Here is a 13,115-nt window from a genome sequence, read left to right as displayed (position 1 = left end):
ATTTCAGTGTTCCTACTACTTCCAGTACATCTGACAAGCAGGTAGAAATCTATGATTTACAATCACACGAACAACACACTATTAACAATTACTGATATCCAAGGTATTCCAATTCCAAAAATGCATCTTACAGAAGAAAAAAAAAAACACATGAATGTTAAAACTGTACAAGCAAAGAAAGAAAACAAAACAACAGCTTGAGAACACATACACATTTCTATACGTGCTGGTCATTCCACTACTTAGACATCAACATTATTGTATGACCCATTATTTTCAAAGCGTATATTTTAAAACTTTATGTTCTACATACCTGTCCAGTCTCCTACTATTTTAAGGTGGACCCCAAATGTTGCTTTGGTTTCAGTAGGACACTAAAAAAATAAATAAATACTGGAGTCAATTCTGAATAATAATTATGTAGTACCAGAGTATGATTCAATTACTACTTTTATTCTCAGAGCAAATCTCCAAAATCAATAAGCAATAGAAAGGAATGGACTAAAAAAAATCTATACAGATCCTCATTAGTGGGAGGAAAAAAGCAGTGCCAACCAGTCAATAAGACATTATACGTTTCTCGAAAAGCCCGTATTTATTATATAAAACAAAAAATACACATAGTCTAAAACGGCTAGTATATTACATCTAAGCATAAATCTTGCTTAAATATATTTTGAGTTAAAATATTTAAGAGGACACAGCTTTTAACCACGAAGGAAGAAATGGAGACTAATGATTTTGGTGTCTTTTTCTTTGCAGATATTCTGATACGATTCACATCCTAACAAATTCATGAAAAAATGAAAATGAAATGAAAAAAATAATTATCAATGTGACCTGAATTTTCTGTGTCCAGTGAAGAAACTCCTACTGAAAGAGTTTTATTTCATTCCCTCCCATAATTCTCAGAAGAAATCTGGAGTAAAGTGGCAAGGGTACCTGAGGAGGGGAGTAAGCTGTGGTACTGGAGGTGAGAAAAAGTACATGTGGTCCCATGTTTAGCAAATATAGGAAACAGCCACATAGTAAAAATGAGAGAATAGTTTTTAGTTCACAATAAGAAAATGCAGTATCTCCCTTTATTTTAAAGAATCCCAATCCCTTTCCACAATTCTAAAATTCAGAGATTTTCAAAAATGAGTTTTTTCATAACACATTTGGTGGCACTATCAGACCTGAATTGATGGGAAGGTAATGATGGGAGGTTAATACTTCTGTATAAAAGTTCATACAGAACTATTTTCCTACAGAAATACCCATTTGTTTAAGAATGCTGCCTCATATCCTACTAGACAGCTTAGGTAATATATTAATTATGCATACCTTTTACAACCCTCAAAATTCTGAATTCCGAAAATACATCTAGCATAAGCGTTATGGGTAAGGGATCACCTGCATGTGACTAGCCAGTGTTCATTGAATATCATGTACCAAGGGCAGGGCTAAGTGCCTCATTTCTAAAAGCTCACAATAACCCTGGTGACCTGTCTTTAAAAAGAGTGGATATATATATAACTGATTCACTTTGCTATACAGCAGAAACTAACATAACATTTTAAATCAACTATACTCCAATAAAAATTTTAAAAAAGGAAAAAAAAAAATCAACTTGCCCAAGACAGAATTTGGGTCTGGGTTTGTCTGCCTACACAGTTCGTAACTATGGCAGGCCACTGTCTCCACTAAAGCAAAGATATGGAAAATGGCTAAGGATTGCATGAGAAGTCAAATGGAGTAGAGGGAAAAAAAGGATTTGTTGAAAATTAGTGGAATCAATGTACAACAATATGAATTAAGGGGAAATATGGGCTGAAGTTAAAGCACAGATGAAAGAATATGCCAGTGGCTCTGAGGGCCTTGTGATAGAGAATGGGTTACGTGAAGTAAGTTGAAGATCCTCAAGCTCACTATGTTGACTAATTAACGTAGGTCACATAGGGATGCTCTGGGGAAAAGAAATAAAGGAAGGTGAAGACACCATGGAGATATGTAAACAACTCATCAAAGAAGATAAGTAGCTTGGAGGTCAGTGAAAACACTAAATAAAAAGTTAGGTATTAATCATTTCTTCATGACAAATCATAAACAAACTAAAAAGCACATGTTCAGGGTTGAGATTTATTGTAACATGGAATTTCCAAACCACTATTTCACTATCAGTGTTTCTAATAGGATTATTACTACTAACTGTAGTTTAAAATATTGAAATAAATGAAAAGAATATAAAAATCATATTACTTAAATATTATTTATACTATTAAAATATTACTTCATTTATAATTCTCAATCTAACATTTAATTATTTAATTTACATTCTAGTTTTTAATAACTCCAAGAGCAATGTTTTGTCATTAGTAAATCTCCAAATAAGATGATGTGATCTGTAAAAACCCACTACCACTTTTACTTCGTACTATCAATACTTAACGCTGGCCAGAGCCTCTATGCTGTAAAAGTTGTAGCTGCCAGAAAGCAAGAATCCCAACAGAGTTCCAAGCTACCAATCTGATTGTTCCCATGTCTCTTGATGTTTCCCTTATTGTGAACTAAATCTTAGGTTATGAAAAGAAGATCTAAGCCAAGAAGAGAGCAACAAAGTTAGTCTTTGTATGCCTGAGTGCGCATCTGGCTTGAGTTAATCTTATAATGTATTCTAAAGGAAAATGCACATTTTGCCAAATATTCATATCTCTGTTCCATTCTTTCAGTGCAGACATTGTAAAAGATAATTACATATGATGTTTAACATTCCCTCAGGCCTTGTAGGAGCCTATAAACCTCCTTCTTCTAAGTGTTGGCCAAATGTATCAGGATAGCTTTTAAGGTTGATCTGGTTGTGAACAGGTAGAACACAGTATTGCTCCTCTCAAACTCTTGGGAATGATGCCTTTATAAATTACTGATGCTTCCTCAGACTAGCTAGGAATGAAGAAGACAGATTTTAACAGAGTCTTTGCCCAGTCATATCACCCCAGATTTGAAGGGGGCCTGAATAGAATAGCACACAGAATGACTTCACCATGTATGGTTTGAAACAATGACTGAAAATCTTAGAATCACATTTTAGTACCTTTGCAAAAATAATGTTCAGATTCATTAATGTTGTCTAAAGCACAGTGAAGTGATTCCTTAATGTTGTTTCACTATCTTTTTAAAAGTGTTTAGAAAACTTCTCAAAGAGAAGAAATAATAAAGTATTCATATCTTTGGCTATCTTGTTTCTCTTAGAACATTAAAAATGAATATGCTAATGACAAATTTTCAGTTAAAATATGTTGTAGGACATGTAGTAAAGTTCACATTATTAAAATTAAAACAGATATTAGGGAACTTCACTGATGGCACAGTGGTTAAGAATCCACCTGCAAATGCAGGGGACACAGGTTCGTGCCCTGGTCCGGGAAGATCCCACATGCCGCGGAGCAACTAAGCCTGTGCACCACAACTACTGAGCCTGTGCTCTAGAACCTGAGAGCCACAACTACTGAGCCCACATGCCACAACTACTGAAGCCCATGCGCCTAGAGCTCGTGCTCCGCAACAAGAGAAGTCACCGCAACGAGAAGCCCACGCACCACAATGAAGACTAGCCTCCACTCTCCGCAACTAGAGAAAGCTCACGTGCAGCAATGAAGACTCAACGCAGCCATAAATAAATAAATAAATAATAAAATTTTAAAAAACAGATATTAGTGTTTTTCCTCTATACACAAATACATTGATGAGACTATAGGATACATTGTTAAGAATATTAATTTCTGGGAAGTAAAATCGAAGACAGAGAAAATAACTCATTTCATACACATCTATTTTTTAAATTTATTATTAAGCTTTCTAATGTTTATAAATTTACATACTTTAAAAGTTTAATTTAAAATATAAACATTAAAACATTCCTGAGTCTTACTTTAGTCTCACTTAAGTTTCCTAGATGAAGAGAATGGAGTTTGGCTGATATTGACCTTAATATAAGTAGCAGAATACTCATCACCTAGTTTAAGGAGAAGAAAATAGAATGACAGAATTTGCAAGAGACCTGGAGGAATGTGTACTTTGATATCCTGGAGAAAAACAACCTTTCCTTTCAAATTTTTTGTTCAAAAAGGTTTTGGGTTTTTAATGTGCTCAAATGACTAATGATTTTATAACAGTCCCACAAAAATATAAACAGATATTACATAATCATCTTACATTTGAGAACAAAATGTAAAAATGATGTCACTGCACAAGAATTTATTCAACACGGGAAATGAATTTAAAAGCCACAATGTGTTTATTTTAAATCAAGAGGTTTGCAACAATAAATAAAAATAATTCTAAAATGGATGTTACTATGTTAAATATTAAATTTTCAATGTAACAAATTTCTTAAACCAGAGAAAATGATCACAGAATATGATGTTCTTTAATCATTATTGTCAGGTCTTTATTTTTAACCCTCTTTTCCAAAGTTCTAGTTTCACATTTTCTATGCCTGCTAGATAATTTCTACTTGAAATTTGCTCTAAATGTAATATATCTAAAATCGCTGTTCTCTTCTTTCCCAAATTATCTTCTCCTTTTAATTCCCCTAGGTCTGGACATGGAACCTACATCCCACCAGAACAGAGGTTCAAATCTCAGAGTAATACCAGGTATTTCTCTTCATGCCAGCATTCAATCAATTTTCAAGTCCTTTCAAATAATATTACCGAAGAAAACGTCTGATCACAGCAATCTATTGATTAACCTTTCGTATCCTCTTATGGGAAAACATGCACATTCTTTCTTTCCTATGGTCTCTGACCAACCACATTTGTTCCAAATTCTTTCCAATTTTATATCCCATTTTTCCTCTTTGATTCACTCTAATCCAGCTAAGCCAACATGGATCAACTAATATATTTTCTTGTCTCTTCGTTTTCTCACTTACTAGTATACTCATTTAGAATGACTTCATTCCCATTTCTCATATTGGACACTGGTAATTCTTTAAGGCCCATCTCAAATGCTACCACTTTCATGAAGAAATCTTGATTTCCCATGCTACAAAAATCCCTCTCTTCTCTGAAATTCCAAATTACTTGACTTTAATGCCCTTTATTACAGTTTACCTCTTTAATTTTGTGTAATTTTTCCAGTATTAATATACTATAAGTGTCTTGAGATCAAGAACTATTTCTAAATCATTATCATATATTCTATAGCATCTTACCCTTATTGGGTATGCATTCAAATATCATTTAATAAAATATTGGAGAATTAACCTGAGAATGAATAAGGACTTCAACAATGGGCAATTCTTCTACAATTTATTCAAACATTCAACAAACATGTATTGAGTATTAAAAAGTTTCACAGACTATACTAGGAGCTCATGTAACTTCACAAATGAGGATCGTTCTAAAAGTAAGAGAGGAGATAATGAGCCAGAAGCACAAAATCCATCCCAATTAGTGCAACATCGTGACTCTAAACGTTTTGACAAATATAACATGTCAATGTTTACTGGTTTACTTGAAGGAAAAAGTTAGTGTTTACTTGTATAGTTTCGTGAAAAAAATGCTAAATATTAAACAGAAAGATCCTGGAAAAGTATGTAAGTGAGATTTTTGCTAACTTCAATGGAATTTATCTCAGCTCCCTCAAAAGAAAAAAAACAAAACACTGAAATAACAATTAATGAATATAAAAATACACATGACAATATCAAAGGTAACACAGGGAATGATAACAACAATAGAGAGGTGTCAACACATTTTGAAAGACGAAATGCGGGTGACATGGTGGTTTGGGAAAAAATTCCAAAGCTGAAATCGTACAACCCTCAGAAAGGGGATCACCTTGAGAAGCAAGCCCATCTTTCTCACACCTCATTGGGAATACTTAGGTCTCAGAGACCTCACAGACAATAGAAGAAAGCTGAGGTTGGACTTATAATTTTAAAAAAGAGAAGAAATGTGTTCACGTCTGTATATGGGATAACTTGACCCCCAAATTACCTCACCCCAAGCACAAGCCAGGCAGCTACGCTCCCACAAATCCAAACACAAGTAGGACAAGTAGAGGTGGGACAAAAATGGCTCAAGATACAGGAATAACCTGTACAGTGGAAAGTAGGGCTGAGATGTCATTCATTTGCTCAGGAAATATTTGATAAAAGTAGACTAAGTGCCATATCACATTTACATATCCCAAACTGAGCTCTACAAATTCTCATCAGAATGAGAGCTTTTGTAGATGAGAATTTGATAGGGAGGGCCCTCCCTATCTCAGATAATGTGGCTCCAGTTGCTCAGACCAAGAAACAAAACAAAAAAATAAATTAAAAAAGTAAAATAAAAACCTTAACTCTTGTATTTCCTTCCCATTCCATACCCAGTCTATCAAGAAATCCTGCTAACTCTTTCCAAGATATTAAGAACCTGATACCTCTCACCAGCTTCACCGTCACCATCCTGGTCCAAGCAGCATCATACCTCAGGTGGATGACCGCAATGGCCTCCTAACTAGTCTCTCTGCTCTGCCCTTCATCTAACCCTAACATAGCATCCAGAGTGCTCCTGTTAAAAACTAAGCCAGGTGATGTCCTTCCTCTACCCAGAGCCATCCAATGGCTCCTTCCTCACTCAAAGTAAAAACCAAAGCCCTTGCATTGTCATATAAACCCTACATAATCTGACTCCTCATGACTTCTCTGACATTATTTCCTACCATCCTTCCTTTTCCTTAGTCTATTCCAGACACTCTGACCTCTGATCTCCCTTCTCCACTCACACCCCTCCCCACACATGCACACTCATGCAGATATAAGTCAACAGATATCAAGTATAGCTCAAGGTGAAAACTGCCTGTTTTCTTAACAGAAAAATGACATAATCTGATTTTCATTTCAAAATAATCACCTTGGCAGCTTGTTAAGATTAAATGGTAGCTGAACAGGGAGATCAGCTCGGTGCTTTGGGACCACCTAGAGGGGTGGGATAGGGAGGGTGGGAGGGAGGGAGACGCAAGAGGGAAGACATATGGGAACATATGTATATGTATAACTGATTCACTTTGTTATAAAGCAGAAACTAACACACCATTGTAAAGCAGTTATACTCCAATAAAAATGTAAAAAAAAAAAAAAAATGGTAGCTGAGTAAGGGCAGACAGATGCAGAGAAGTCAGGAGGCTATCCAATGGTAGTAGATTGGACCAGGGTGGCAACGGTGGAAATGGTGGACATATTTTGAAGGTAGAGCCAAGAAAATTTGTGGATGGATTTTTGCCTATATTTTAAAAAACTGATAAAAGTCAAGAATGATGTTCAGGTTTTCAGCCCGAGCAACATGGACAACTGAGTTGGCATTAAACTGAAGTGGGAGAAGATGGTGGGTGGAATAGGTTGGAAGGCCAAAGGTTAGTTCAATTTTAGACATGTTAATTTAAGATGTCTATTAGACATCCAAGTGGAAGTTCCTGGTAGACGATTGGATACAGGATCCTGAATTTCAGAGATGGGGCCTGGAAATATAAATTTGGGAGATGATAGAATACGGATACATCAATAGGAAAGATCACCAGAGAAATGAATTTAGCTGGAGAGGAAAAGTAGTTCAAGGAATGGACACTGGAGTGTTCTGATATTTAGAGGTCATGGGATGACAAGGAATAGCAAAAAAAGAAAGACCAAGTAAAAGTACCCAGAACCCTAGGAGACAAAGCAGGTGAGTGGATGTCCTGGAAGCAAAATGAAAGCAGGGTGTCGATAAAGCAAGTGGTCAGCTGTGCCAAATGGAGATGAGAGGTCAGTCCAACTGAGGACTGCGAAATGACCCTTGGACCTAGCAATAACGTGGTCACTGTTGACCTCGGAAATGTTTAAGTAGAGTGGTATGGGCAAAGTTGGTGGATTTAACAGAGAATAAGAGGAAAGGAAGAACTGAGAAATGGGGCAGTAGCAGAAAGGAGATGTTAAGTCGAGAAAGGAGCTTTTATTGATCATCTTCTCTTTGGTATCTAGGTAAAAGGAGGCATCCAAAAATACCAATTGAATAAACCAAGTTTAATATTAAACAACAGGTTTGCTCTGAATACATTGACCTATTTAAGTTCATATTTATCATGCAGGATCACATCAGGCACCGAAGGAATATTTTCTTTTCCCCTGGAAAAAAGTCAAACTAGAGCAGTTAGATAATGCCTAATTTTCAGAGAATTCAGATGCCCTGTTAAGTTTCCTGAACATTAGTGACCTTCTGGAGCGATTTCCACCACTGTGCCTGCTCTATGGTTAAGACACGTTGTTGCCTTGCTAATGTATCATCCATCCCAGCTGCGTTTCTAAATTGTCCAAGCAAAAGATTTGTGAAACCCTAGAGAAAAGTAATTTTTAAGAGTTAAATAGATGAGATCAAGACCCAAGATCAAAACAACTGATGCAGACTTCCTGGTTATATTTAAACCCATGGAATTAAACAAATAATAACAAAAATAGTTTGCCAGTCTTGAGAAATCCATGGCCATTCTTGTCTGGTTTTCATTGAAAACTGGAAGGACTATTCCCAAAGTGACTGGTTGAGACATGAAAAACAAAAATCAAAAATGATGGCAAGTGCAGGCATGCTATGTAAAAGTACAGACAATAACAAACTAACAACTAGACTTTCCTGTGACTCATGGAAAAATATGTGAAATCAGGTTATCCAAGTTTAAAAATAATGAATCATACAACTTAAAATACAGATGTCAGGAAAGCACGTGTGGTTCTGAAAAAAAATAATAATGAAAGGATACAGATATTTATGCAAACTTCAATCAATTACTGCTATACAAAAGCAGATTCTGCGTTTTTTACTTGAGAATCCATGACAAGTATTAATAAACATAAATAATATCTACCTCAGTTAAATACAAAGAGATGTTACATTCTGTAGTAAGCAGTAGGTTTCATGCTTTCTTAAGTTCGACTTTTTAAAATCATCTCTGATTTACATATCAAATTAGATGAGAGCATACCTTTATACATTTGTTTTGGCAGAAAATCCAAAGTTTGGTAATTACAGAGCACAGCTAGAAAACACTTTAAGAGATCGACTACGTAGTCAAAAAAAAAAAAAGAAAAGAAAAATCTACCCAGGTTTTAAGTCAATAAAGGTTTAAAGAAGGAAAAGAATCAGAAAACTTGAATTTTGGTTCCAACTTTGTCATCAATTGTGTTACTTTGATTTTTTTGATCCTTTAAACAATTTATGTTTTAGATACCTCCTTCCCTCACAGCAAAGAAACAAGTAAATCTGCTGTTTGGACTACAATGTTTTAAAGTTCAATAACTTTAGATAAACGATTAGAATTTATATGTGCCTTAAGTTTTAAAAATAGAATTATCTCACAGAAGCTATATTTTAATACACCTTTTATATATTTATAGGTATATAAATGTATATAAATATATAAATTTAAATACATCTATCTAAGTGTTGTGTGTAGTGGAAACAGTGGTGCCCTGTTCAGGTCTTCTTCCCTTCTCCCTTTTCCCAATTTTCAGTATTAAAACACTCATTTCCCCAATCTCCCAGCTGCTGAAAGTGCTGCCTGCTGAGAGCTACTTCTGAGACCCTCCCCAGGAATTGCCATCCACAGACAAACGCTTCCCCACCCATGTCTATGCGTCAAACCCAATGACTGTAATTTGGGAGTACACAGGTTTGTCCTCCTGACTTCAAGACAGGACAACTCTGAACTATCATTTTACCTGCAGATCTCCTGTGTGAGCTGCTGAGGCCTCTGTGGAGACTATATCACAGTTCAACTTCTGCCTTGCCTCCTTAGTCCCTCACTCTTTACCAGGTGTTGATCTGAGCACACTAACCAACAAACCTCTGGCACGCAAATCTCTACTCCCAGTCCATTTCCCTGGAAACCCAACCTGAAACATCCTTCATCCCACGGGCTAGTAAACCACAAGAGGCAAATCATCAGTCCCCCAAATGACTGTTTCTAAACCAGTCTGTGGCCAGAGCTTAGTCAGTTATTGCAAGCTGAAGAAGGAAGCAAAAAAAAAAAAAAAAAATTCAGTTTAATCCTGTTTTGATTGTCCACTCATTATTGGAAATAAAAATATCATATGACAATGCTTGTATGTGGAATCTAAGAAAAAGGTTCAAATGAACTTAGTTACAAAACATAAATAGAGTCACAGATGTAGAAAACAAACTTGTGGTTACCAGGGGAGAAGTGGGGGGAGGGATAAATTGGGAGATTGGGATTGACATATACACACTACTATATATAAAATAGATGACTAATAGGGACCTACTGTATAGCACAGGGAACTCTGCTCAGTACTCTGTAATGGCCTATATGGGAAAAGAATCTAAAAAAAAAGTAGATATATGTATATGTATAACTGATTCACTTTGCTATACACCTGAGACTAATACAACGTTGTAAATCAACTATACTCCAATAAAAAAAATTTTTTTTGAATTGTGGGATTGGAGTGAGAAAAACAACAACAACAACAGAAACAACTTCTAACTGACTGAGAACCTCCTGTGTGCCAAGCACCATGCTTAGCTTGATTATATCTTTTTAATTCACATTCAAAGCTTCATAGAGAAGTTACTATTATTATCCATGTTTTATAAAGAAGTAAACCAAAGGTAAGTGTGTTCATTATCTTGTTCAAGGTCACAGTACTAATAAGTGGGGTATTCAGGTCTCCAATCCCAGCTGTCCAGGATTCCAAAATCTACGGTCTAATACTGTACAGTAGCCTCTGATCTCCAACCACCTTTGTCAGCAAACGTTCCTGCTGGTTACACCCTGAGAGAATGCAAGTGCTACCGCAGAGAACAATCACAACTTTCTGGGAACACCCACCAGATTAGCATGGCTTCCATGTGTAGCAAAGTCAGTGTCAAGTATAAGAGATGTTGAAGCACTTTAAGCAATGAAAAGTCCAACCTTTGAGTTCCTAATTAAATCAGTAGTCAAAACTTAGTCTTACTTTGACAGAAATTATGAAAAATACTATAGTGCTTCTGTACCTTATCTTTGCACCAACTTCTTTTGTTATTTTCAGTTGTAAAAGCTTCATCTCTGTTTAAAAAATGAGGTGAAATTCAAGCTACTGAATCCAATGGGATCCAATGGATATTTTATAGATTTGATTTTTCCTTATACTGACACAATAGATCAAAGTAAATAGTAGACTTTTCTAACAGGGGAATTTGACTTTCAACTCCCCACAATATTTGAAGAGCTTAGTAGTGTGGGCAATATAAAACTTTCAACTTCATATTTCTCTTGAAAATACATTTTTATAATTTCATAAACTTCTCTTTTAAATGGTAATTCTTTTTTGTTGACTCCAACAAGTATGTCTAAGAGCAAAAGGAGTTTTAGAAATATGAATGCCCTGAACATGGCTAGGTGGTGAGGCATGAGAGAGACAGGGCCGAATAGCTAACAATACACCTCTCAGCCAGGCAGTCTGTGTTTCTATCTCACCTGTGCCACTAATTAGTTGTGTGCTATCTAATATTTCTGAGTCACATTATTTTCTGTATCATAGAGAGTTAACAGTACACATCACATAGAAATACAGAACTAAATAATATAATATTTTCAAAGTTTGTTTAGGCATTTAATTAGTAGGTACTATTATCCTTGACAAAAATGGGGTGTGTATACAATTTTAGTGGGAATTGGCATATGGGAAGTCACTTTGTTTTTTGTGGGTTTTTTTGCGGTATGCGGGCCTCTCACTGTTGTGGCCTCTCCCATTGCAGAGCACAGGCTCCGGACGCGCAAGCTCAGAGGCCATGGCTCACGGGCCCAGCCGCTCCGTGGCATGTGGGATCTTCCCAGCCCGGGGCACGAACCTGCGTCCCCAGCATCGGCACGCGGACTCTCAACCACTGCGCCAACAGGGAAGCCCTAAGTCACTTTGTTTTGCTTTGTTTTATTTCAAAGGAACCCTTAAAACTATCCAGTGAAAATGCTTGAAAAGTATGTATTTTACATGTAAGTGCCAAACAGAAGTAATTGGACAAAAAGAAGGAAATGGCAGGAAAAGACAGTAAATTAACATAATAGCATAATGTAAAATTTAGCTTAGAAATGTTTTTGCTTTACTCAAATTCATTTCCAGGCAGCAGTACAGTTCACCTCTTTTCCCTTTTACAAAAACAGAGACTCCCTTGGGGCATGGTATGAGTGAGACAGCTAGCAATCCCCCCAAATGTGGGAGGGCTATAAACCATTTCCTAAGCCTACACAAAGTACATGGTACACAGATGGTCTGGTGAGAAGAATCTTCCTTTGCCTTAAAATTTCTTTTGGAAGCCAACTCTTGTTGCAATTTAAAATATCTATGAGATATAATTCTTTCTAAAACAATTAACACTTTGAGGTTTAATATGGCATAATCAAAACATACAAAAAATGATGTTTAGAATAAGGATAAATGTGAATACAAAACCTAAACTTGCAAAGTCAAGATCCATTTTGACCTGCAGGTTGCTAGGCAAACCTAAGATATATTGATAACATTTGTCAAATAAGCAACAGAAATTAGGAGCAAGTTATTTTCCACTGTTAGCCCTGAGAATGGAGCAGTGGAGGTGAAAAATTGACCTGCTGTCTCTAACCAGATGTTCTCAGTAAATTGTTTCCCTTTTTCTTTGGTGGTTCTTCCCAAACTACCTCCGCCATAAGTACATTTCCCATTCCTCTTATCAGCTAAAGAGAAATAGTCATCATGACCTTAAAGATTAGACTCAGAACCTGACTGGAAGCCTGCTCTTTGACTGAGAGACACATCAGCCATAAGCATTTCCTCTTTCTCCTTAAATCCTCTAGCTTTTCCTTTTCTCTGGCTTCACCTTCCAAGTGAGAGATGGGAGGAAAAGACAATCCACCTATGAAGTATTTCTCAAGGTAAGTCCCAAACAGTAATTATATATTAAGCGTTTTTCACTCTTTCAACAGATATATATTGTGATACTCCGTGTACCAGATGCTGTGCTATGAACGTAACTTTGAAAGGGTTCCTGGAGCTTATGGTCTAGGAGGAAGACAGGTATTAAACAGGTAATTTAATGGCACTAGTTGCTGAAGAGAATATACAGGGTCTTATAAAA

General features: G+C 36.1%; 1 protein-coding gene across 1 annotated transcript in view; it reads right to left on the bottom strand.

Moving 5' to 3' along the window:
- NOX4 (NADPH oxidase 4) overlaps positions 1 to 13,115 on the bottom strand; it is a 147,262-nt gene that overhangs the window by 67,795 nt on the left and 66,352 nt on the right. The window contains 1 exon segment of the mRNA XM_032640633.1: positions 314 to 374. Coding sequence (XP_032496524.1) covers positions 314 to 374 — 61 coding nt within the window.

Source organism: Phocoena sinus, chromosome 8 (assembly GCF_008692025.1).
Source record: "Phocoena sinus isolate mPhoSin1 chromosome 8, mPhoSin1.pri, whole genome shotgun sequence".
Classification (NCBI taxonomy): domain Eukaryota; kingdom Metazoa; phylum Chordata; class Mammalia; order Artiodactyla; family Phocoenidae; genus Phocoena; species Phocoena sinus.
Note: the sequence above shows the minus strand (reverse complement) of the source record. Positions and strands in the feature narration are given on the sequence as shown.